Source organism: Lissotriton vulgaris, chromosome 10, assembly GCF_964263255.1.
Source record: "Lissotriton vulgaris chromosome 10, aLisVul1.2, whole genome shotgun sequence".
Taxonomy (NCBI): domain Eukaryota; kingdom Metazoa; phylum Chordata; class Amphibia; order Caudata; family Salamandridae; genus Lissotriton; species Lissotriton vulgaris.
The window spans coordinates 803,017,173-803,040,701 of NC_141698.1; the positions used below are offsets into that span (position 1 = coordinate 803,017,173).

At 42.4% G+C, this 23,529-nt stretch overlaps 1 protein-coding gene across 2 annotated transcripts in view; it reads left to right on the forward strand.

Moving 5' to 3' along the window:
- Positions 1-23,529, forward strand: part of LOC147688813 (ATP-binding cassette sub-family B member 5-like) — a 973,135-nt gene that overhangs the window by 759,958 nt on the left and 189,648 nt on the right. For both annotated transcript variants that reach the window (XM_086941722.1, XM_086941721.1), the window contains one exon: positions 1,002-1,106. In XM_086941722.1, coding sequence (XP_086797848.1) covers positions 1,002-1,106 — 105 coding nt within the window. The remainder of the gene's footprint in view (positions 1-1,001; positions 1,107-23,529) is intronic.

The window sequence follows — 23,529 nt, forward strand, 5'->3', positions numbered from 1 at the left end:
GGTGGGATTAGCACACAATATGAGACATGGCAAGAAGGGTGGAACGTACCACACGCCCCCAGCGTTTGTCACGCCCCCAGCACACGCCCACAGCACAACGCAGACATGCCCACAAGGGACTACTTTGCTGGCACGGTTCTTTTACCTTTTAAATGTATATGGTGGGCGTCTGCATAGCCTATGTCTTTCTGCTGCAGCTGCCCTTTCCAGCGCTGTATTGGGTGTTGTGATTGGTGCTGTGGTTCCTGAGATTACCCGCCTCAGAGGTTTGGGCTCTCTCTTTATTATATTAACTAGCAGCCCGTCCCGACCTTGTCCGGGAGCAACAGGCTTCCCCGACCCCTGCCCGCCCTGACATTGTCCAGCAGCCCGGACCCCCGCCCGGCCCATCACCCGCCTGCCCCGACCCCCACCTGCCCCAACATGGGTCCCCTTACCTCAGCCGCCGTTCCTCCCGCCTGTCCACTGCTCGCACCGCCGCTGACCTGTCCGCTGCTCCTCACGTCACCGCTCCTCCCCCCGCGCCATGTCCGCCGCTCCCTTACCTCAGCCGCCGCTCCTCCAGCCTGTCCGCTGCTCGCACCACCGTTGGCCTATCCGCTGCTCCTCACGTCACTTCTCCTCCCCCGCGCCATGTCCGCCGCTCCCCCCCGCGCTCCTGACGTGAGCACGCACGTCGCGGCCGGCGCTACTTCGGAGGGACTACTTTTTTTTTTACTGTAAATTTTTTAAATAACTTTTTTTTTTATTTATATAGCCTATAACCATCTACACACCCTGACGATTCCAACGGTGTATCGGGTGTGTGGATTGGCGCTGTGGTTCCTGAGTTTACCCGCCTCAAAGGCTGGAAGTTCTTCCTTTATTATAGTAGTATAGATATGGATACATATATATTCATTTATATATATGTATGTATATGTTTATATGTATATAGATTTGTTTTGGTATTTTATTATTAAAAGTGTGTTTCTTTAATGCTGTTTTTTGTATCTTTGCAGCTATTTTCAATTGACGACAAAGTAAAAATAAGACATGATGCTGACTTATATTCAATTTTCTTCCTTGGCATTGGTCTTATTTCTTTATTCACCTACTTTATACAGGTAAACTTCATTTTTTTACTCCTTGTTTTGCCATTTTGTCTTGTTTGTCTATCTGCAAGTGTTTCTATCTGTCTTTCTGTTTGTCGATCCATATGTTGGCCTATCTATATAACCTCTTTTCTGTCCGACTGCTTGTCCTTACTCTTGTCTATGTACCTTTCTGTTGTTACTTGTCTGTATTTTAGCTCTCCAATTAGCTTTCTGAAATCACGCTTTGAACTTTTCAGATATAAAAAAACTCATTGTGAATATAATATATAAATCAATTAGTGCTATACTTATCAATCTATATATAAATATATATCAAGGCACAAGGTGATCTGTGCCTAATGCTGTATAAAGTACACTGTCAAGTTGTGTTTCCTAAACTTTATTGTAAAGTGTTTTATTTTCCTTTTATAGGGAAGTCTTTTATGTGTTTGCCTGGAGTCCAAGATATAGAGCTGTGTGTGTGGCTTTCCCTGTCGCTAGATAACAGCTGTAGGAGACTGGTTGTTTTGCAGAGCTTTATAATGGAGCCAGTGCAGTATTTATATATATATATATATATATATATATATATATATATATATAAAAACCATCCATTTCCCACAGGGGAAACAACGGGTCGCACAGCCAGCTCGGATTTAAAACAGCAATCCTTTTATTTTTGTAATTTCAAACAGGGCAACGCGTTTCAGTGTCACTTCACCTTGCTCACGATCACCGGGTTTGCCCCACCCTTGAACATATATACACATTTTTTCAAAATTTGACATTTCCTGTCACATGTTAAGCTAAGGATTCTGGTCCTTGTAGTTTCACCAATTGTTGTGACAAAAATCATAATTATTAAGTGTGCACCACAATCATAACAAATTAATTCTATCATTAATAGTTGATTGTTCAACATTTTTTGCGCCTTCCAATAGGCTGATGTCTCTGTTGTTGTACTACCTCACAGTAGGTATCAATTTAATTTCCGTTGCCTTTATGTTTACCAATGTCTGTTGTTCTTATGTTATCTGATCAATTTCAAAGGTGCACATACAATTCCTCCGATTGATTCAACCCATTTGGGTGCAGGGTCCCCAGGTTTATAATGAATCTTGATTCAGCTTGCCTCAATTTTTTGGCGCGATCACCTCCCCGCTCACCTTTTGTGATTGTTTGTATGCCATAAAATCTCAGTTTTTGCCAATCTCCCTGGTGTGATTGTTCCATATGTTTGGCTATGGCATTTGAGCGGTCCTTGTGAATTGTGGCACGCATGTGCTGCAAAATGCGATTTTTTAGTTCCACAGTTGTGCTCCCCACGTATTGCATGGGACACGGGCATTCCACTACGTACACTGTGAATGGTGTCTTGCACGTAATGCATTGTTTGATTTGCCATTTCTTTTTATTGGCTAACGTGATTTCCTTAGTCTGTTTCGCAATTTGGCACATTTTGCACCCATGACATTTGACGAATCCCTTAGTTTTTAGCCAATCATCCTGTCTTTTCTTCTGAAAGTGGCTGTGTATTAGATGATCCTTCAGGTTTTTTGCACGCCTGTAAGTTATTGTTGGGTGAGTTCCCATGAACTCCTTTACAGTATTATCCATTTGTAGGATTTTCCAATTCTTTCTAAGGATTTTGGATATTCTGTCACTTTCTTGGGAGAAGTCCATTATCAAACGGATTTTGTCTGTTTCCGTGTCATCCTCTTTATTTTTTCTTTTGAGACATTCCTCTCTTGTTTTTCTGTTGGTTTTTATTAGACTGTTTTTTACTGTTTGTACTGGGTATTTCCTCTTTATGAATCTGTCCATTGTTTTTTTACTGTTTTCATTCCATTCTTCTTGTTCACTGCATATCCGTCGGACTCTCAAAAATTCACCGTACGGTATGCTGTTGAGTAATGTTTTCTGGTGGAAGCTGGTGGCTTCAAGCGTGGCATTAGTTGATGTGAGCTTTCTGCGGAGCGTTGTGTGTATCTGTTGGTTCTTGATATAGATTTCTGTATCCAAGAATATAATTCTTTCCTTACTCATGTTGTAAGTGAATTTTAGATTTTTCACACTGTTGTTCATTGTTTGAAAGTATTCCTGGAATTCCGCTTCGGTACCATCCCAAATGATCAACAAGTCGTCGATGAATCTCTTCCAACTTACGATTTTATTTACAGATGTTTCATTCACTGAGTTCCACGCTATTTCCTGCTCCCACCATCCCATTGTGAGACATGCGTATGAGGGGCTAAAGGAAAAACCCATAGCAGTCCCGCTGCATTGTCTGAAAGTTTCTCCTCCAAATGTGAAGATGTTTTGTTCCAGACAGATTTTGATCATTTCCAGTAGCATCTGGTTATGGCTACTGAATTCCAAGTTTCTCTCCTTCAGGAAGAAGTTACATGCTTTTACACCCATTTCGTTGTCAATATTGGTATATAACCCAATAACATCCATTGAGATTAGCCAATAGGATTCTTGCCATAGTGTGTCTAGTAGGATTCTCAGTAGGTCGCTCGTGTCCTGTATGTAAGAGGTTAGTTTTGACACAAAGGGTTTCAGGAAGTGATCGATGTATTCCGCCATTGGCTCCAGCAATGATCCCTTTGCGGATATTATAGGTCTACCCGGTGGTTTTTTTTGGTCCTTGTGAATCTTAGGCAAGAAGTAAATTGTTGCCATTTTTAGGGTGAGTCACAGTAAGGAATTTTTGTTCCATGTCATCAATCAACCCTTTTGTTTTCCATGAGGTTAATTTCTCATCAATTCTGTTTTTGATCTCCACGAATGGGTTGTTTGTCAATTTTTCATAATGCATGTGATTTCTTAGTTGCCGGTTGGCTTCCTTTACATATGCATTTCGATCCAAAATTATCACGTTGCCGCCCTTGTCGGTAACTTTGATTTCTATTTTGGCATCCTCCGATAGATTTTTTAGTGCCAGTCGTTCCTCTTTTGTTAAGTTATCCTGACCAAAATTCAACTTTAATTTGTACAGATCCTGTATTACTGCTTCCTGATACAGGTCCACTTTGTTTCCAGGAGTTAGTTGTGGGTAGAACTTTGATTTCGTTTTTTTCCCAATTAGTCCTGCCCCACATTGTGTTACCGCTTGTGATAGAGTTACTTCTTGCATGGGGTCTTGAGTTATGTTCATCAGCGTCAAAAAGCCTTCAGCATCTTTGATTTGTACATTTCCTTCTGTTGTTTCAGCTTGGATGGTATTTTGTTCTTTCAAAGTTTTTTCTCTGAAGGCTTTTGCTAGCTTGATTTTCCTGATGTACAGATATAGGTCAATTCTCACCTGCGCCAGGTTCATGTGGCTTTTAGGACAAAAGTTTATTCCCCTCTTTAGTAGGGATATTTCTGTTGTTGTTAATTGTCTTTCTGATAGATTTATTACTTGTAGTTCATCCATTATTTCCGTCTCTGCCTCATGGTTCGGGTCTCCACTCCTGTTCTCTCTGTTTCGCCACTTGCTCCTTTTTCCTCTTCTACTACATTTTTTCCTGGCCATTGCCATCCTCTGCCTCTTCCTCTCCGAGACTGAAATTGTGGAGTTGGGCGGTTCCGCTCCCAATATCGCTGTTGTAAAATGAGGCGCATGTCCCCTAAAAAAGGAATCCTTCTGGTTGTCTGATTTTCATCACCCAGTGTTTGTTCATTGGACACTGTGGAGGACGCTAAACTCGACATACTTGACATGCTTGTCCACGCCATTTGTTCTTTAAGTCCATCACATTTTCTGGCAAACAAGAATATACGACCTTCTGCATAATCATTTGTGTCTCTGATGTATTTTGAATGTTTTCGGTCCATCACAATTTCCTCATGTTTATCTACTTCTGTCTCTAACTCCTCCTTGAATTTGGTCATTTCTGATGTCAATTTCAGGGTAGCAATTTCTTTTTCTGATTCCTGCAACTCTTCTTTTAGTTTTTCCAAAGATATTTCGATATGTTTGATCAGAATTACAATCAATCCCAACGATGATTGTAGTATGTGCTCACCCCACTCTTCTAATAATTCATTGGATGCATCACTGTTGTTGGGCATCAATAAAATACTCAATCCCCTAGGCACCATCTTTGCCTCTAGATATTTGTTCAACGTGATGATTTCCCATGACTTGTTTATTTCCTTGCGACTCAGTTTCTCCCAATTTTTTAATTTTCTTCTGGCATCCGTTTTTCCTGAGGTTGAAGCTGCACCCGTTTTTTCTTTTGGGTTGCTCTTGTCAAACAATTCGGTAACTTTCACTGAGCGTTTTGCCTCACGCTTTTCCATAATTGCGCCGTGTATTTCAATATCCCTTTAAGTTTGCACTCGTGTGTTATATTATCTCCGGACTTGCTGTTCTATTCCCAATTCTGGCCGGTATACTCTAAATAACTCTCTAGTAGTACTAATGTCCCGCTAATCACAGTGGAATCTTTGCGGTTTTTCAACTGAGTCACTCGAGTTACCGATGTTAAACCGATTTTAACTTGTAAGCAATTTCACCCGCATTCATACAGTTCACACGCTTACCGTTTCCTTCAGCGTGTGTTCTTTTCAGCGGTTGCACTCTTCTAGTTGATAGACGTGTTGGTGTTGTTAGAAGATAAATCCTTTCTTGTGCTTCGAAATCGGCGTTCACTGCCTCCCAATTAATAGCTCCACCACAACGGTTCCTTCCCGGGAGTATCAGGCAGTGCTCACACATGTGCGGTATCCAGCAGCAGAACCAAGCCGCTCATTATATCCAAAACCATTTCCCACAGGGGAAACAACGGGTCGCACAGCCAGCTCGGATTTAAAACAGCAATCCTTTTATTTTTGTAATTTCAAACAGGGCAACAGCGCATTGATCTACGCGTTTCGGTGTCACTTCACCTTGCTCACGATCACCGGGTTTGCCCCACCCTTGAACATATATACACATTTTTTCAAAATTTGACATTTCCTGTCACATGTTAAGCTAAGGATTCTGGTCCTTGTAGTTTCACCAATTGTTGTGACAAAAATCATAATTATTAAGTGTGCACCACAATCATAACAAATTAATTCTATCATTAATAGTTGATTGTTCAACATTTTTTGCGCCTTCCAATAGGCTGATGTCTCTGTTGTTGTACTACCTCACAGTAGGTATCAATTTAATTTCCGTTGCCTTTATGTTTACCAATGTCTGTTGTTCTTATGTTATCTGATCAATTTCAAAGGTGCACATACAATTCCTCTGATTGATTCAACCCATTTGGGTGCAGGGTCCTCAGGTTTATAATGAATCTTGATTCAGCTTGCCTCAATTTTTTGGCGCGATCACCTCCCCGCTCACCTTTTGTGATTGTTTGTATGCCATAAAATCTCAGTTTTTGCCAATCTCCCTGGTGTGATTGTTCCATATGTTTGGCTATGGCATTTGAGCGGTCCTTGTGAATTGTGGCACACATGTGCTGCAAAGTGCGATTTTTTAGTTCCACAGTTGTGCTCCCCACGTATTGCATGGGGCACGGGCATTCCACTACGTACACTGTGAATGGTGTCTTGCACGTAATGCATTGTTTGATATGCCATTTCTTTTTATTGGCTAACGTGATTTCCTTAGTCTGTTTCGCAATTTGGCACATTTTGCACCCATGACATTTGACGAATCCCTTAGTTTTTAGCCAATCATCCTGTCTTTTCTTCTGAAAGTGGCTGTGTATTAGATGATCCTTCAGGTTTTTTGCACGCCTGTAAGTTATTGTTGGGTGAGTTCCCATGAACTCCTTTACAGTATTATCCATTTGTAGGATTTTCCAATTCTTTCTAAGGATTTTGGATATTCTGTCACTTTCTTGGGAGAAGTCCATTATCAAACGGATTTTGTCTGTTTCCGTGTCATCCTCTTTATTTTTTCTTTTGAGACATTCCTCTCTTGTTTTTCTGTTGGTTTTTATTAGACTGTTTTTTACTGTTTGTACTGGGTATTTCCTCTTTATGAATCTGTCCATTGTTTTTTTACTGTTTTCATTCCATTCTTCTTGTTCACTGCATATCCGTCGGACTCTCAAAAATTCACCGTACGGTATGCTGTTGAGTAATGTTTTCTGGTGGAAGCTGGTGGCTTCAAGCGTGGCATTAGTTGATGTGAGCTTTCTGTGGAGCGTTGTGTGTATCTGTTGGTTCTTGATATAGATTTCTGTATCCAAGAATATAATTCTTTCCTTACTCATGTTGTAAGTGAATTTTAGATTTTTCACACTGTTGTTCATTGTTTGAAAGTATTCCTGGAATTCCGCTTCGGTACCATCCCAAATGATCAACAAGTCGTCGATGAATCTCTTCCAACTTACGATTTTATTTACAGATGTTTCATTCACTGAGTTCCACGCTATTTCCTGCTCCCACCATCCCATTGTGAGACATGCGTATGAGGGGCTAAAGGAAAAACCCATAGCAGTCCCGCTGCATTGTCTGAAAGTTTCTCCTCCAAATGTGAAGATGTTTTGTTCCAGACAGATTTTGATCATTTCCAGTAGCATCTGGTTATGGCTACTGAATTCCAAGTTTCTCTCCTTCAGGAAGAAGTTACATGCTTTTACACCCATTTCGTTGTCAATATTGGTATATAACCCAATAACATCCATTGAGATTAGCCAATAGGATTCTTGCCATGGTGTGTCTAGTAGGATTCTCAGTAGGTCGCTCGTGTCCTGTATGTAAGAGGTTAGTTTTGACACAAAGGGTTTCAGGAAGTGATCGATGTATTCCGCCATTGGCTCCAGCAATGATCCCTTTGCGGATATTATAGGTCTACCCGGTGTTTTTTTTTGGTCCTTGTGAATCTTAGGCAAGAAGTAAATTGTTGCCATTTTTAGGGTGAGTCACAGTAAGGAATTTTTGTTCCATGTCATCAATCAACCCTTTTGTTTTCCATGAGGTTAATTTCTCATCAATTCTGTTTTTGATCTCCACGAATGGGTTGTTTGTCAATTTTTCATAATGCATGTGATTTCTTAGTTGCCGGTTGGCTTCCTTTACATATGCATTTCGATCCAAAATTATCACGTTGCCGCCCTTGTCGGTAACTTTGATTTCTATTTTGGCATCCTCCGATAGATTTTTTAGTGCCAGTCGTTCCTCTTTTGTTAAGTTATCCTGACCAAAATTCAACTTTAATTTGTACAGATCCTGTATTACTGCTTCCTGATACAGGTCCACTTTGTTTCCAGGAGTTAGTTGTGGGTAGAACTTTGATTTCGTTTTTTTCCCAATTAGTCCTGCCCCACATTGTGTTACCGCTTGTGATAGAGTTACTTCTTGCATGGGGTCTTGAGTTATGTTCATCAGCGTCAAAAAGCCTTCAGCATCTTTGATTTGTACATTTCCTTCTGTTGTTTCAGCTTGGATGGTATTTTGTTCTTTCAAAGTTTTTTCTCTGAAGGCTTTTGCTAGCTTGATTTTCCTGATGTACAGATATAGGTCAATTCTCACCTGCGCCAGGTTCATGTGGCTTTTAGGACAAAAGTTTATTCCCCTCTTTAGTAGGGATATTTCTGTTGTTGTTAATTGTCTTTCTGATAGATTTATTACTTGTAGTTCATCCATTATTTCTGTCTCTGCCTCATGGTTCGGGTCTCCACTCCTGTTCTCTCTGTTTCGCCACTTGCTCCTTTTTCCTCTTCTACTACATTTTTTCCTGGCCATTGCCATCCTCTGCCTCTTCCTCTCCGAGACTGAAATTGTGGAGTTGGGCGGTTCCGCTCCCAATATCGCTGTTGTAAAATGAGGCGCATGTCCCCTAAAAAAGGAATCCTTCTGGTTGTCTGATTTTCATCACCCAGTGTTTGTTCATTGGACACTGTGGAGGACGCTAAACTCGACATACTTGACATGCTTGTCCACGCCATTTGTTCTTTAAGTCCATCACATTTTCTGGCAAACAAGAATATACGACCTTCTGCATAATCATTTGTGTCTCTGATGTATTTTGAATGTTTTCGGTCCATCACAATTTCCTCATGTTTATCTACTTCTGTCTCTAACTCCTCCTTGAATTTGGTCATTTCTGATGTCAATTTCAGGGTAGCAATTTCTTTTTCTGATTCCTGCAACTCTTCTTTTAGTTTTTCCAAAGATATTTCGATATGTTTGATCAGAATTACAATCAATCCCAACGATGATTGTAGTATGTGCTCACCCCACTCTTCTAATAATTCATTGGATGCATCACTGTTGTTGGGCATCAATAAAATACTCAATCCCCTAGGCACCATCTTTGCCTCTAGATATTTGTTCAACGTGATGATTTCCCATGACTTGTTTATTTCCTTGCGACTCAGTTTCTCCCAATTTTTTAATTTTCTTCTGGCATCCGTTTTTCCTGAGGTTGAAGCTGCACCCGTTTTTTCTTTTGGGTTGCTCTTGTCAAACAATTCGGTAACTTTCACTGAGCGTTTTGCCTCACGCTTTTCCATAATTGCGCCGTGTATTTCAATATCCCTTTAAGTTTGCACTCGTGTGTTATATTCCCTCCGGACTTGCTGTTCTATTCCCAATTCTGGCCGGTATACTCTAAATAATTCTCTAGTAGTACTAATGTCCCGCTAATCACAGTGGAATCTTTGCGGTTTTTCAACTGAGTCACTCGAGTTACCGATGTTAAACCGATTTTAACTTGTAAGCAATTTCACCCGCATTCATACAGTTCACACGCTTACCGTTTCCTTCAGCGTGTGTTCTTTTCAGCGGTTGCACTCTTCTAGTTGATAGACGTGTTGGTGTTGTTAGAAGATAAATCCTTTCTTGTGCTTCGAAATCGGCGTTCACTGCCTCCCAATTAATAGCTCCACCACAACGGTTCCTTCCCGGGAGTATCAGGCAGTGCTCACACATGTGCGGTATCCAGCAGCAGAACCAAGCCGCTCATTATATCCAAAACCATTTCCCACAGGGGAAACAACGGGTCGCACAGCCAGCTCGGATTTAAAACAGCAATCCTTTTATTTTTGTAATTTCAAACAGGGCAACAGCGCATTGATCTACGCGTTTCGGTGTCACTTCACCTTGCTCACGATCACCGGGTTTGCCCCACCCTTGAACATATATACACATTTTTTCAAAATTTGACATTTCCTGTCACATGTTAAGCTAAGGATTCTGGTCCTTGTAGTTTCACCAATTGTTGTGACAAAAATCATAATTATTAAGTGTGCACCACAATCATAACAAATTAATTCTATCATTAATAGTTGATTGTTCAACATTTTTTGCGCCTTCCAATAGGCTGATGTCTCTGTTGTTGTACTACCTCACAGTAGGTATCAATTTAATTTCCGTTGCCTTTATGTTTACCAATGTCTGTTGTTCTTATGTTATCTGATCAATTTCAAAGGTGCACATACAATTCCTCTGATTGATTCAACCCATTTGGGTGCAGGGTCCTCAGGTTTATAATGAATCTTGATTCAGCTTGCCTCAATTTTTTGGCGCGATCACCTCCCCGCTCACCTTTTGTGATTGTTTGTATGCCATAAAATCTCAGTTTTTGCCAATCTCCCTGGTGTGATTGTTCCATATGTTTGGCTATGGCATTTGAGCGGTCCTTGTGAATTGTGGCACACATGTGCTGCAAAGTGCGATTTTTTAGTTCCACAGTTGTGCTCCCCACGTATTGCATGGGGCACGGGCATTCCACTACGTACACTGTGAATGGTGTCTTGCACGTAATGCATTGTTTGATATGCCATTTCTTTTTATTGGCTAACGTGATTTCCTTAGTCTGTTTCGCAATTTGGCACATTTTGCACCCATGACATTTGACGAATCCCTTAGTTTTTAGCCAATCATCCTGTCTTTTCTTCTGAAAGTGGCTGTGTATTAGATGATCCTTCAGGTTTTTTGCACGCCTGTAAGTTATTGTTGGGTGAGTTCCCATGAACTCCTTTACAGTATTATCCATTTGTAGGATTTTCCAATTCTTTCTAAGGATTTTGGATATTCTGTCACTTTCTTGGGAGAAGTCCATTATCAAATGGATTTTGTCTGTTTCCGTGTCATCCTCTTTATTTTTTCTTTTGAGACATTCCTCTCTTGTTTTTCTGTTGGTTTTTATTAGACTGTTTTTCACTGTTTGTACTGGGTATTTCCTCCTTATGAATCTGTCCATTGTTTTTTTACTGTTTTCATTCCATTCTTCTTGTTCACTGCATATCCGTCGGACTCTCAAAAATTCACCGTACGGTATGCTGTTGAGTAATGTTTTCTGGTGGAAGCTGGTGGCTTCAAGCGTGGCATTAGTTGATGTGAGCTTTCTGTTGAGCGTTGTGTGTATCTGTTGGTTCTTTATATAGATTTCTGTATCCAAGAATATAATTCTTTCCTTACTCATGTTGTAAGTGAATTTTAGATTGTTCACACTGTTGTTCATTGTTTGAAAGTATTCCTGGAATTCCGCTTCGGTACCATGCCAAATGATCAACAAGTCGTCGATGAATCTCTTCCAACTTACGATTTTATTTACAGATGTTTCATTCACTGAGTTCCACGCTATTTCCTGCTCCCACCATCCCATTGTGAGACATGTGTATGATGGGCTAAAGGAAAAACCCATAGCAGTCCCGCTGCATTGTCTGAAAGTTTCTCCTCCAAATGTAAAGATGTTTTGTTCCAGACAGATTTTGATCATTTCCAGTAGCATCTGGTTATGGCTACTGAATTCCAAGTTTCTCTCCTTCAGGAAGAAGTTACATGCTTTTACACCCATTTCGTTGTCAATATTGGTATATAACCCAATAACATCCATTGAGATTAGCCAATAGGATTCTTGCCATGGTGTAGTTAGTTATAGTTAGGATTTTTTTCAATGGTAAATCTCAAAATTCTATTTGGAATAACTTTGGCACCGGTTGACGAATCTGCATGAAAATTTCCTGAAAATGGCCTCGTCGAGCTCCGGTCCTTCCTTGAAAGTTTGGGGGGGATATGCCAAGCGGGGGCCGAGATAAAAGGGGGGTCCCAAAACGCTTTTCCCCCATGTTAATTTCCATAGGGCGGTCGATTTCACTTTTAGCCCGAACGGCTGAATGGATTTCCACCAAACTTGGCAAAATTGTAGGGACTGGTAGCCCGATGTGCCTTTGCTATGTCTCAAGATATGTGCTGCAGTGGATTTTGAGTAATTTAGGTTCCAAAAAATATATATATCTATAGGCGCTCTCCGGTGCGCGCACTGGAGTGCGCTCCCGGCGCGACACGCGACTTGCGCGCAGAAAGCTGATTGGCTCTCAGTTGTCTGTAAACATTCTAAACAGTCCGAAGCGGCCGCCATCTTGTGTCTCGGTAGGATCGAGACACGAGAGGTGGCCAAAACAAAGGGGGAAATGACCATAAGGGGGCAGGGTAGACCCCCCCTTCACCCCCTAGGTTTAATGTGGGGGCTATAAAAGGGCCCCGCGGGGCATTTAAAATATTTTTTTTTTTCGTTTTGCGCGGGGGGAGCGCCCGGTACGCGCACCAGGTAGCGCACCGGGGAGCGTAAAATGAGGGAAAAAGATGACAGTTTATAAAAAAAAGAAGCCTTTATTTAGAAATTGGAGGTAGTTCTAAAAAGAACTTTTTTTTTTCTTCTTTTTGTTGTTTTATATTTTTTTGTGTTTTTTGAACTTTTTGAACTTTTTTTGGCTTTTCAAAACAGTTTTATATTTTTTTTGTATTTTTTTAGGGGGAGAAACAAAAAAAGGGAATTGAAACTGGCTCAACTGGAGCAAAAAAACAAAAAACCCAAAAAATTACTTCTTTTTGGGGCACTTGTGATTATCACCTGCAAGGACGATGAGCTTAACGCTTTTTTCACCATAGGCGATAAGCTTGCCACATGCAGAACAAGTGATTTTAAAATCAGCAAATCTTGGCTGAATGCAAGGCATCATCTCTGATGTTTCTGGTGCCGATGAAGTGGGTTGGGTTCTTTGGGAGGTGGTCCTTGACGACTGGGGGAGGTTACTGGCCAGTTCCCTGAACTCTGCACGAGAGTAGTTGTTTGGGTGCTTTCGGGTCATATGACGAATCATGGTATGGTTACCAAATGAATATTTTTTGTTTGGGTTGCCCCGTGAAAGTTCTTCATTGCAGATTAGGCAAGTTACCTTGGCCGCATTTACTTTTTTTTTGCCCTCTGGGATTGAAAAAATCTCCCATACAATGTGTGGCTTGGGTTTGTATGGGGTATTTTCTTCAGGCAGCCATCTTCTCCTCCCCTCCTCCTCTTCCTCTTCCTCTTCCTCTTCCTCCTGTTCTTGACCACCAATATAATTTGGAGCTGGTCCTCTTGGTGGTTGTGGTGGTGGGGCAGATGCACCAGCTGCTGCTGCTACTGAAGCCATTATTAATATCAAAAAGGTACAGAGATGTACAAACAGGTCTTCCTCAGTCAAAGGACAAAGTCAGAATAAGGAAAAAAGGTGGGGTCTTTCATCATTTTGAAAAAAAACTGTCCTGAACCAATGAGAAGTGTTATTTTCAGGTCACAAGACCAGGGGCTTCATCATTATGAAACTAAAACTGTTATGAACCAATAAAAAGTGTTATTTTCAGGTCACATGACCCAACGCGCTTACGCTACGCGCCCCTGGGCGCGCCCGGGGGCACTTCGGGTCGCGTAGCGTAAGCGCGTCGGATGTTTACGTTGCGCGATCGTATTCGCTAGAGTACTTCCGGGTGCGCTTACGCCGTGCGTATCACGCGGACGCGGCTACGCGATACGTCATGATCATGTTGTCGTTCGCGATATTGGCGATTACGAGACGCTCCCCGGAGCGCGCCCGGGGGCGCTTTATAAAAGTACGCTTTTCGGGGCGCTCCCCGGGAAGCGCACCGGAAGCGCTCCAAAGCAAAAAATAAATAAAAAAATTGGGAAAAATTGTAGGGAGTGGTAGCCCTATTCTAAAGTGGTTTTTACGAAAATTAACTTTGATAAAATATATATTGTGCTACATTGGGCTATATATATGCCAAAATGTAGCCCAAATGTAGCCCAATGTAGCCCAATGTAGCCCAAAGATGGCCACCAGAGACCAAAAAATCCAAATGTAGCCCAAATATCAGCTAGATGTAGCCCAACTGTAGCCCAATGACAGAATGTACCAGAGTGTTCTAAAGAACAACTAGAGTGCTAACAGTCTTACATATAAACTGAGACTTATAGTTAGGAATTAGCATTTAAAAAACGTTTGAAATTCACTGAAAAAACCAGAGGTTTCACACCAGTTATAGTTAGGAATTAGCATTTAAAAAACCTATGAAATTCACTGAAAAAACCATAGGTTTCACACCAGTTATAGTTAGGAATTAGCATTTAAAAAACCTATTAAATTCACTGTAAAAAAAATAGGTTTCACACCAGTTATAGTTAGCTGGAAATTTTACTGATATAAAACCATTGAAATTCCCACGTTATAGTTAGTCGGACTCACTATAACTTGCGCGTGCAATGCACTGCTGATGACATCACATATTACATCACTCATGACATGGTCAGTGACATCACTCATGACATCACTGATGACACCATCCAATGAATATGTGCCTTTCTGAAAAATAAATATGTTTTATATATGTATATGTTAAGGTCGATGGAAGAATAAATGTTTAAATAAGTGTCTAATTGTTTTTTTTTTTTTTTTAAATTGATTGGTTAACTGGCTTATTAAGTGTATCTTAGTGAATACATATATTAGCGAGTAATGTTTAAATATTTAAATATATGTATCAGTGTTTTACTTTATGTATAAGTGGCTGCATGGGTTGGTGAGTAGCTACATGTGTGTGTATATGGGTTATTAGATGTTTTTTTAGTATCAGTATGAGTGTCTGTATGGTTTGGTGGGGCTGTTACTTAGCACATAGATGCATCAATGACTGACTCACTGTTTGTATGTGTTTTGAAGACAGCATTTATGTAGGATTGTATGGGTGGATGAGTGTGTATATGTGTGTGTTAGAGAGTGAATGCCTCTCTCACTAGTGTCTTTATGAGTAACTACATATGTTTTAATCTTGTATATATGAGAATTGATGTATATAAGTAAGTATATGTGAGAGTGAGACATTGAAAGAGTTCCTGTTTAAATAAGTATGTGTTTCAATAAGTGATTGTTTAAGAGAGTAAGTATGTGTAAGTTTCCTTAGAAGTAATGTGCTAATGTGTGTATAGTTGTATATGCAAATAAATGGATGTTTTTTAGTTTATTTGCATGTGTGAGTATATGTATGAGTAAGTTTTTGATGACTGTCGGTGTGTAACAGAATGAATAGGAGTATCACTACATATGATGAGTGAGTATATGTATGAGTGAATACATAAAACTGTTGGTGAATGTGTGAATTTGTATATAGATGGTGAAATTACTGAATTGGTTGTTGTAACTGGTATGGGTATATCCACTTTTTTGTTAATGTTAGTTTCTATTTTTGAATATGTGTTTCAAAGGTTACTTTACAGTGAAAGGAGGTCTGTCACTGTGTTACAAGGATGGTGTCATCAGTGATGTCATGAGTGATGTCACTGACCATGTCATGAGTGATGTAATATGTGATGTCATCAGTAGTGCATTGCACGCGCAAGTTATAGTGAGTCCGACTAACTATAACGTGGGAATTTCAATGGTTTTATATCAGTAAAATTTCCAGCTAACTATAACTGGTGTGAAACCTATTTTTTTTACAGTGAATTTAATAGGTTTTTTAAATGCTAATTCCTAACTATAACTGGTGTGAAACCTATGGTTTTTTCAGTGAATATATATATATATATATATATATATATATATATATATATATATATATGTATATATATATATATATATATAGTCCAAAAATACGCAGCACTCAATAAATCTTCGGAAATTCTGGTTTATTCAGAACACTGCTACTCCACCAACGTGTATCAACCTCAACCTCACAGGGTCTTTATCACCGTGATAAAGACCCTGTGAAGTCGAAACATGTTGGTGGAGTAGCGGTGTTCTGAATAAATAAGAATTATCAACGATTTATTGAGTGCAGTGTATTCTTGGACTCTAAATTGATTTTGGGCTTTATGGTTAAGCCCCAGGTCACCACCCGCAGTTAGAGCGTGCTGAGTAGAACCATATTGTTGGCAATATATATATATATATATATATAGTTAGAACCTATTTTCCATAGGAAATCCGCAGCATTCTATTTGCAATAACTTTGACACCAGTTGACGAATCTCCGCGAAATTTTCAGGCTTCGTTCCTGAAAGTTTGGGGGGGGGGATTCGTCAAGTGGGGGGGAGGGGCGAGAAAAAAGGGGGTCCTAAAACGTGTTTTCCCCATGCAATTTTCCATAGGAAACTTTGGCCGCGGCTACAGCCCTAACTGCTGAACGGAATTACTCCAAATTTGGCAAAGAGGTAGCCCTTGTTTCAGAAAGGTGCCTTTTGGTTAAATGGTGTAAATCTGTTCAGTAGTTGCTGAGGAAATGAAAAGTAAAAACATATATATATCTATGGCTGCCGTGGATCCGCGCACCCTGCACGCACCCTCGCGATCACAAGCTGCATGCTAATTGGCTGTCAACACCAGGAAGTGTTGGCAGCCATCTTATGCCTCTGTAGAACCGAGGCACAAGAAATCCCTCAGAAAAGTTTGCAAAACGCAAAAAGGGGGCAGGGTAGAAACACCCTGACCCCTTAGGCCTGCTTAGGGGGTCCCACAAGGACCCCCAGGGCCCCAAAAAATATATAATTTTTGTAAAAAATCGGCAACATCTGCACAGGGTGCACAGATCCTGCTGTGAAAAAAAAAACCTGAAGCGCGGGATACAACGCTTCTTTAATAATTAGCCCCTGGGGGGCCCCCAGCCCCGGGGACCGCCACTCCCAGGTCTTTTATGAAATATGTGTGACCGCCACCCCCCAGGGCTATAAAAAGAAAAGGGTGGGGGGCTCAAAGGCCCCCCAAGCCCCGGGCTTTGATTTACACATTTGTGGGGGGAACATGGCTCCCCGCAGCCCGGGGACCGCCCCCCCTCCAGGGCTTGTTTTAAAAATAAAAAACTACCTGTGTGTGGGGCTCGAGCCCCCCCACTTGCCCCGGGAACCGCCACCTCCCCAGGGCACTAAATATTTAAAATAGAGGGTCCGTTATGGACCCCAAGCCCCTGGGACCACTACCCCCGGGGCTTTGAATTAAGTAGGAGGGCCCCCCCGGAGACGGCCGGCCCCTGCAGTGTCCCAGGGTTCCCACTCCCGGCAGACCGTGGGGGTATTGGGGCTCCCCACACGGTCCCCAACGTTGTTTATAGGCGCCTGGTGGGAACGCGTTGGGTGCACGACTCCAAAACGCGCTGGGTGCGCGACTCCAAGCAAAAAAAAAGTAATATTCTTTAAATATACATCAAGCTTATGTGTTTAGATCTTATGTGTTTAGAGCCCTTGTGTTTATTGAAAGAGATTATGGTACCTATAAGTAAGTACCTGTGCAGAGTCTAAAGCTGATGAGAAAGACTCTGTTACTCTAATTCAGAGCTTTCCAAACTCTGTGTCTCGACACAGTACTGTGTTGCCTGACATGTGCGGGTGTGTCGCGCAATGACGCGGGGTCTATTTATTGTTAGTGACGCAGTACGGCCGCGGAGAAAGGAGAGGGAGACTGTTAGCCAAGCGCGTGTGTGCACGACCTCGTTCACTTTGCATGCCCAGTCCTGTCTGCAGAGTAAAGTATGTTGGCGGCGGATTGTTCCATAAGGCAGAGGTAACTTCAGCCAAAATTAATGCTCCTTTGCTGAGTGATAACGTCAACACAATGCAATACGCATCCACCACTAGATGGCAGTCTAACGGCGATAAGTGCATTTATTGAAGACTGCCGTTCTCTGATCGCGGCAGGATGAAAAATGGCAGCACGTTTAGGAAGAACGTTGATGAGCGGTCAGGAGGCTAGCGGTAAGAATGGAGTAGCAGTAGTTAGTATCCCCTCAGATTATCAAAACAACGAGAATCACTTGTAAGCCAAGCTCACATCAGCTTTGTTTCTGATTCCTCCGGCCCTCACAGCTTCCTCTGAGACCGCCGCACTGCTCCAGGCTCTCTCTGTCCGTAGCCCGGACTATAAATTCGACCGCCGCCTCAGTTTCTTCGTCCCCCAGGGCCCAGGTTGCCATGAACCACCTCTCAGTCCTCTGCGAGGCCCACTGCTTTCAAGCGCCAGCAGCACCCGTAATTCCAGGCCGCAGCACACATGAGATCCATCCCCCAGCCCCAGATAATCATTTTGCAAAGAAAGGTAGATCTTCTTTATTGCCTCTTTTTCAGTTCAAATTTGTGTTTTATCCATAGTCAAAAAGGTTACAACTGTGGATGCACAAGTAAAAATGTGGCTACAAATTATTTTTTACATCCAAAGAACCCAAGTAAAGTCTTTGCAACTCGCAGCAAAGGAACGAGCACTTGCTGTGGAGGCATTGTCTAATTTTGGTTTGGATTTTTTTAAATGCCAGTGAACTAATAAAGGTCTCCTCACCTCAAAAACGAACCAACGTCAGAGGGTAAGTAGCAATGATAAGATGTGCCCCACCCGGTCCACAAGCAAACCAGCTGGTGACTTGACTATCCAAGAGCCATAGACTGCTACCGCTATTGAAAACAAGCATTTGCAATGCAATAGGTCTCGCATTTGGAAAGTTTGAGGTATTGGTCTTGTAAATGACAATTTTTTATTTATGTGTTGTTTTTGAAAATAGCTAAATTAATAGCTTTGTCATTTACAATGCCAATAGTTATAACTTTCGCAAATGTGACACCTATAGCATTTGTAATGCAACATGTTTTGTATTTACGTGACTTAGATGTATTGATATTACAAATATCAATGGCTTGTAATTTTTTTGAATAATTAATACTTAAATAAAAGTGATTGTCATTTATAATGGCAAAAGCTTAAACTTTTGTAAATAACTTTTGTGAAGATTATGTTCAGTGTATTTTATTGTGACAAAAATCCAAGAACGGAAGTGAAATATTAACGTCTTTTTTGTGACATTTGTAATAAAGCTTGAAACATTGAGAGAACATATTTGAACCAGTGATGCTGTTGTGGTGCTGAGTGATGCTGTGGTTGCGCTGAGTGATGCTATGGTTGCGCTGAGTGATGCTGTGCTTGCGCTGAGTGATGCTGTGTTTGCGCTGAGTGATGCTGTGGTTGTGCTGAGTGATACTGTGGATGTGCCGAGTGGTGCTGTGGTGGTGCAGAGTGGTGCTGTGGTGGTGCTGAGTGATGCTGTGGTGGTGCTGAGTGGTGATGTGGTGGCGCTGTGGTGGTGCTGTGGTGGTGCTGAGTGATGCTGAGTGATTTTGTGGTGGTGCTGAGCGATAATGTGGTGGTGCTGAGTGGTGCTGTGGTGGTGCGAAGTGATGCTGTGGTTGTGCTGAGTGATGCTGTGGTTCTGCTGAGTGATGCTGTGGTTGTGCTGAGTGATGGTGTGGTTGCGCTGAGTTTTGCTGTGGTTATCCTGAGTGATGCTGTGGTTGTCCTGAGTGATGCTGTGGTTGCGCTGAGTGGTGCTGTGGCGGTGCTGAGTGGTGCTGTGGTGGAGCTGAGTGATGCTGTGGTAATGCTGAGTGGTGCTGAGTGATGCTGTCGTGGTGCTGTGGTGGTGCTAAGTGGTGGGGTTGGGATTGTGATCAATGATATCCTGGAAATGTATGAGCATGCTGACGAACACTCAGCAGCTTGGTGCTAAAGTAGCAACATGTAACATGATACTGAATGTGCATTGACTCACTGATTTCCCGTTGTTTGTATTTTTGTCTAAATAAAAAGAGTTATTGAAAAAGAAAAAAAAGATACCAGGTTCCAACTATTCATGCAAACAGGATACCTTCAAAACTGCCAGTATTCCATCTTGAGCAACCACAGCTTGCAAAGACAGCCACAGGCGGTCACATCTGTGCCCCTAGGATATCCTTGAATTAAGCCACAGGGCTCTAAATCAAACCTTTTACCTCTTTGAGTTAACCCCAGATCTGTTGTATACACGGGTTTTCTCAAACTGCCAGGGTAGATGCTCAAGCAGGTTCTTGCATGCCTACTGCTTGGAATACCCCCATCCCTCCCAGCGGCACCCTCTGACTGGTACCGCATCCTTGGGGAGGGGGTGGGAGAAGCGCTCAGCTGCATGCTGCGGTACCACCCTCCCAGGCCAGCAGGCTCCACGCAGAATGGAGCTTTAGAAGGACCTCGGTAGGGACATAAGGCAGGCCCGGCAGTACAGGAGGGCCCCGAACGCTTAAGGGGTGGGACCCCATTCAGCCCAAGATCAATGAATACCAGTGAGATATGGGAGACTCAGGGGCCCCATCACTTAGCCTTACGCCAATGGACCGAGGTTCGCAAAAATGTTAAACTGTGAATGCACACAAAAGCAAAAATATGTACAAATATCTCAAAGTAGTAATCTGTATTTGATGGATAAATTGAGTAAACGTGTTCGGTGACATTCAAGCAGCTGGAAAGGTCCCTGTAAAATATGAGGCAATATTTTCAGACAAACATGAAAAAGTGTTTTTAAAATCAGGAGAAACTGAAATGCAAACCAGTTTTGAACATAGCGAATACCCATTTGACTAATACATCCATGCTCTGAGAAGATGTTATCTCCTTTGCAAAAAAAAAAATACAATGGTGTAAAGAAGTATGTTAGAAGCCTAAATATCTTACTAACATCTTGGATTAAGTCATTTAAAACTAAACAGTAAATGAATACATTTTAGGAGGGCTAGGTAATAAAAAACACCCCTCTGAGTTCCATTTTCTCTGCTCAACCGTAGAAATTTAGGCTAACCAACAAATAAATGCATGTGTGCTGGGAGGGTCTGAGCGCTGCAGATAGAAGCCAAGATGGTTTTAAGTTATTAACAGATCAAAAAGAGATGGATGCCGCTCTGCTTTCCTTAATATACATCATCATCTAGATCAATTTAAAGATACTTTGTGCACTAACAAATGTAGTGAAAGGCTTCGATAACATCAGCAGAATAATCTGCACCATTACACCGAGTCGGTATCAATCAATACAATCACTTGTACTGGGAAGGCACTGTTAGGCGCGCGCATTCCGGTCCATTAATATTATTTAACACTGTTCCCAATCCATAACCAGGGCAACAAACGTTCTGTCTCCTTACGCCGGGAAGTCAGCCGCACAGCTACCTTTTGATAGCATTTTGAGATATTTCACAGCAGGCGAATACATGCACTGGGCAGAGAGTATTCGGGCTCCGAGGAGACATGGGAGGGCGGGGGCTGCCCGCGCATGCGCGCCATGCGCCATTCATAACTTTCGTTATGAGGAGCCCGGAGCCTGTGTTGCAAATTGCGTACCTCATCATTGTTGTACCCCGCGCAAAGAGTAATTAGCATGCACATACCTTGCAATCAGGGCCTAAGCGGTGATATTAACTTGGTGTGTGAGGCACCTCCAGCAACTATTATGTCGGGGTCCAGTGTGAGTTGGACTCAGCACCACCTCAAATCTACTACCCTCCTATCTGCGCACACCATGTTTACAGCTGTACAGTGGCTTCGTGTCATGTGTGACACCTTCTCCCGATCTTGACTTTTTTTTTAAAACCAACAGTTAGGCACACTCACTTTACCTCAGTCAGATAGGGCAAAGTCTTTGGAAACGCCATTCTCCGATCTCGGCATTCAATGAGGAGCCTAGTGCATTCTGGGAGCTGTAGTCTTTGCTAACATCGAATGAACAAACTGGACTAAGTTATCAGAATAGTATGGTTTCTACAATGAAAGCCCAGTATTGGAGCAGCATGCTATCTTAAGTGAGATGACATCATGGGTCACCCTACAGAAGGGTAATCCACTCAGAAGGTTGTCCGGGAATCCTTCTGTACGCCTGTTAACAGAATAATCCCAGTGGTGCAGTACTGAACATTATTATACTGCAACACAGGCCTAGCGCTTTCTAATGCTGTGAACCCCGAGCCCACCACGTCATTTCCGTTGAGCATTGGCCTACACGTCCTATCGTACTAGTATTAGAAAATGAAACATTTGGTTAAAAAAAAAACACTGTGCAGAGAGTATTCGGGCTGCGAGGAGACGTGGGAGGGCGGGGGCTGCCCGCGCATGCGCAACATGCACCATTCATAATTTTCGTTATGAGGAGCAAGCCCGGAGCCAAAGTGAAGTGCGGGAGCCGAAGTCCCGGGTCCCAGGAGGGGGCCCGGGTGAAGAGCAGCGGATAGCATGGCGGGGCTCCCATTCCTAAGGGGAGAGCCCCGCGTCCTGCTGCCAAAGGAGCTTGAGTACAGAGATGAGGTAAGGGGGAGGGTGCACGTGTGAGTGTGTGTGTATGCAGTGTGTGTGTGTGCGTGCGTGCATGTGTGTGCCTGCCTGCGTGTGTGTATGTGTGTGTGTATGTGTGTGTGAGTGTGGCTGTGTGTATGTGTGCACGCGCGACTGAGAGAGGCATGGCGGCATGGCTGACTTCCTGGGAATCTGAGATAGGATATGTGCACGGCGCTGGCCTGGGCGTGCGCGTCCACGAGGTGCAATCGATGCGCGTGGCCGAACCCTGTCTCAGATTCCCAGGAGACTGACAACAATAGTTGTCGAGCTAGATTCATGCTTCGCATGCGCACTCTAGCTCGACCTAAAAAGCCTGTAAGAGCCCTGCTGCCTCTGTGGTGTTGGTGGGGAGTCCTGCCCCCCACAGTTCTCTCCCTCTAAAACAGATGGTGAGGTAATCCACCCCTCACAATGTCATAATGTGGGTGGGGGCAGATTCCATCAATGACGTGCTCAGTGGCCGTGGGAGAGCTCCATTGGCCACTGTGTGCGTATGGATCCATACACTGACATACATGCCTTTGGTTTCGAAATGGACATGTTGCCTCCAAGTAACACACAATATATTGTTTGTGTTCTGGGAATGACGAGGGGCACTCGTTGAGGGCTCTGTGCACCGTGAATGGCGTGTTGTGTGTGTGATGTACTGACTGGGCGGTACTGAATGGAAGGTGTGCCTGAGCACTTAAATCACTGGCACTGCCAAGGTCATGGGTCAGTTGACGTCAACCCATTTGGAAGGCTTGCTCATCACTTCCAATGGACATATTTATCTGGTACAATATTGATAGAACAAGATTTAGTTTTTCCTCAGTGTGGTATTGCCTCCAAGTTCCGCAGGACGGAATGGGGGAAAATGCTGTAATACTGTATGTTTTCCCTTTTCAATGCTTAAAATCTTAGAATATTGTGGTTTTTCACAACACTAATTTTGCCCTGTTTTAATTTACCTGGTTGCCTTTGTGCAGGTAAACAAAACAGGTCAGTTCAATGCTTTCCAAACTTTCCGCAGCCAGATGCAATATTATGTAAAAGAATAAGTCAAAGACAGAATGCAAAGGTCAAAATATGATTGCTCATGGCTTAATTTA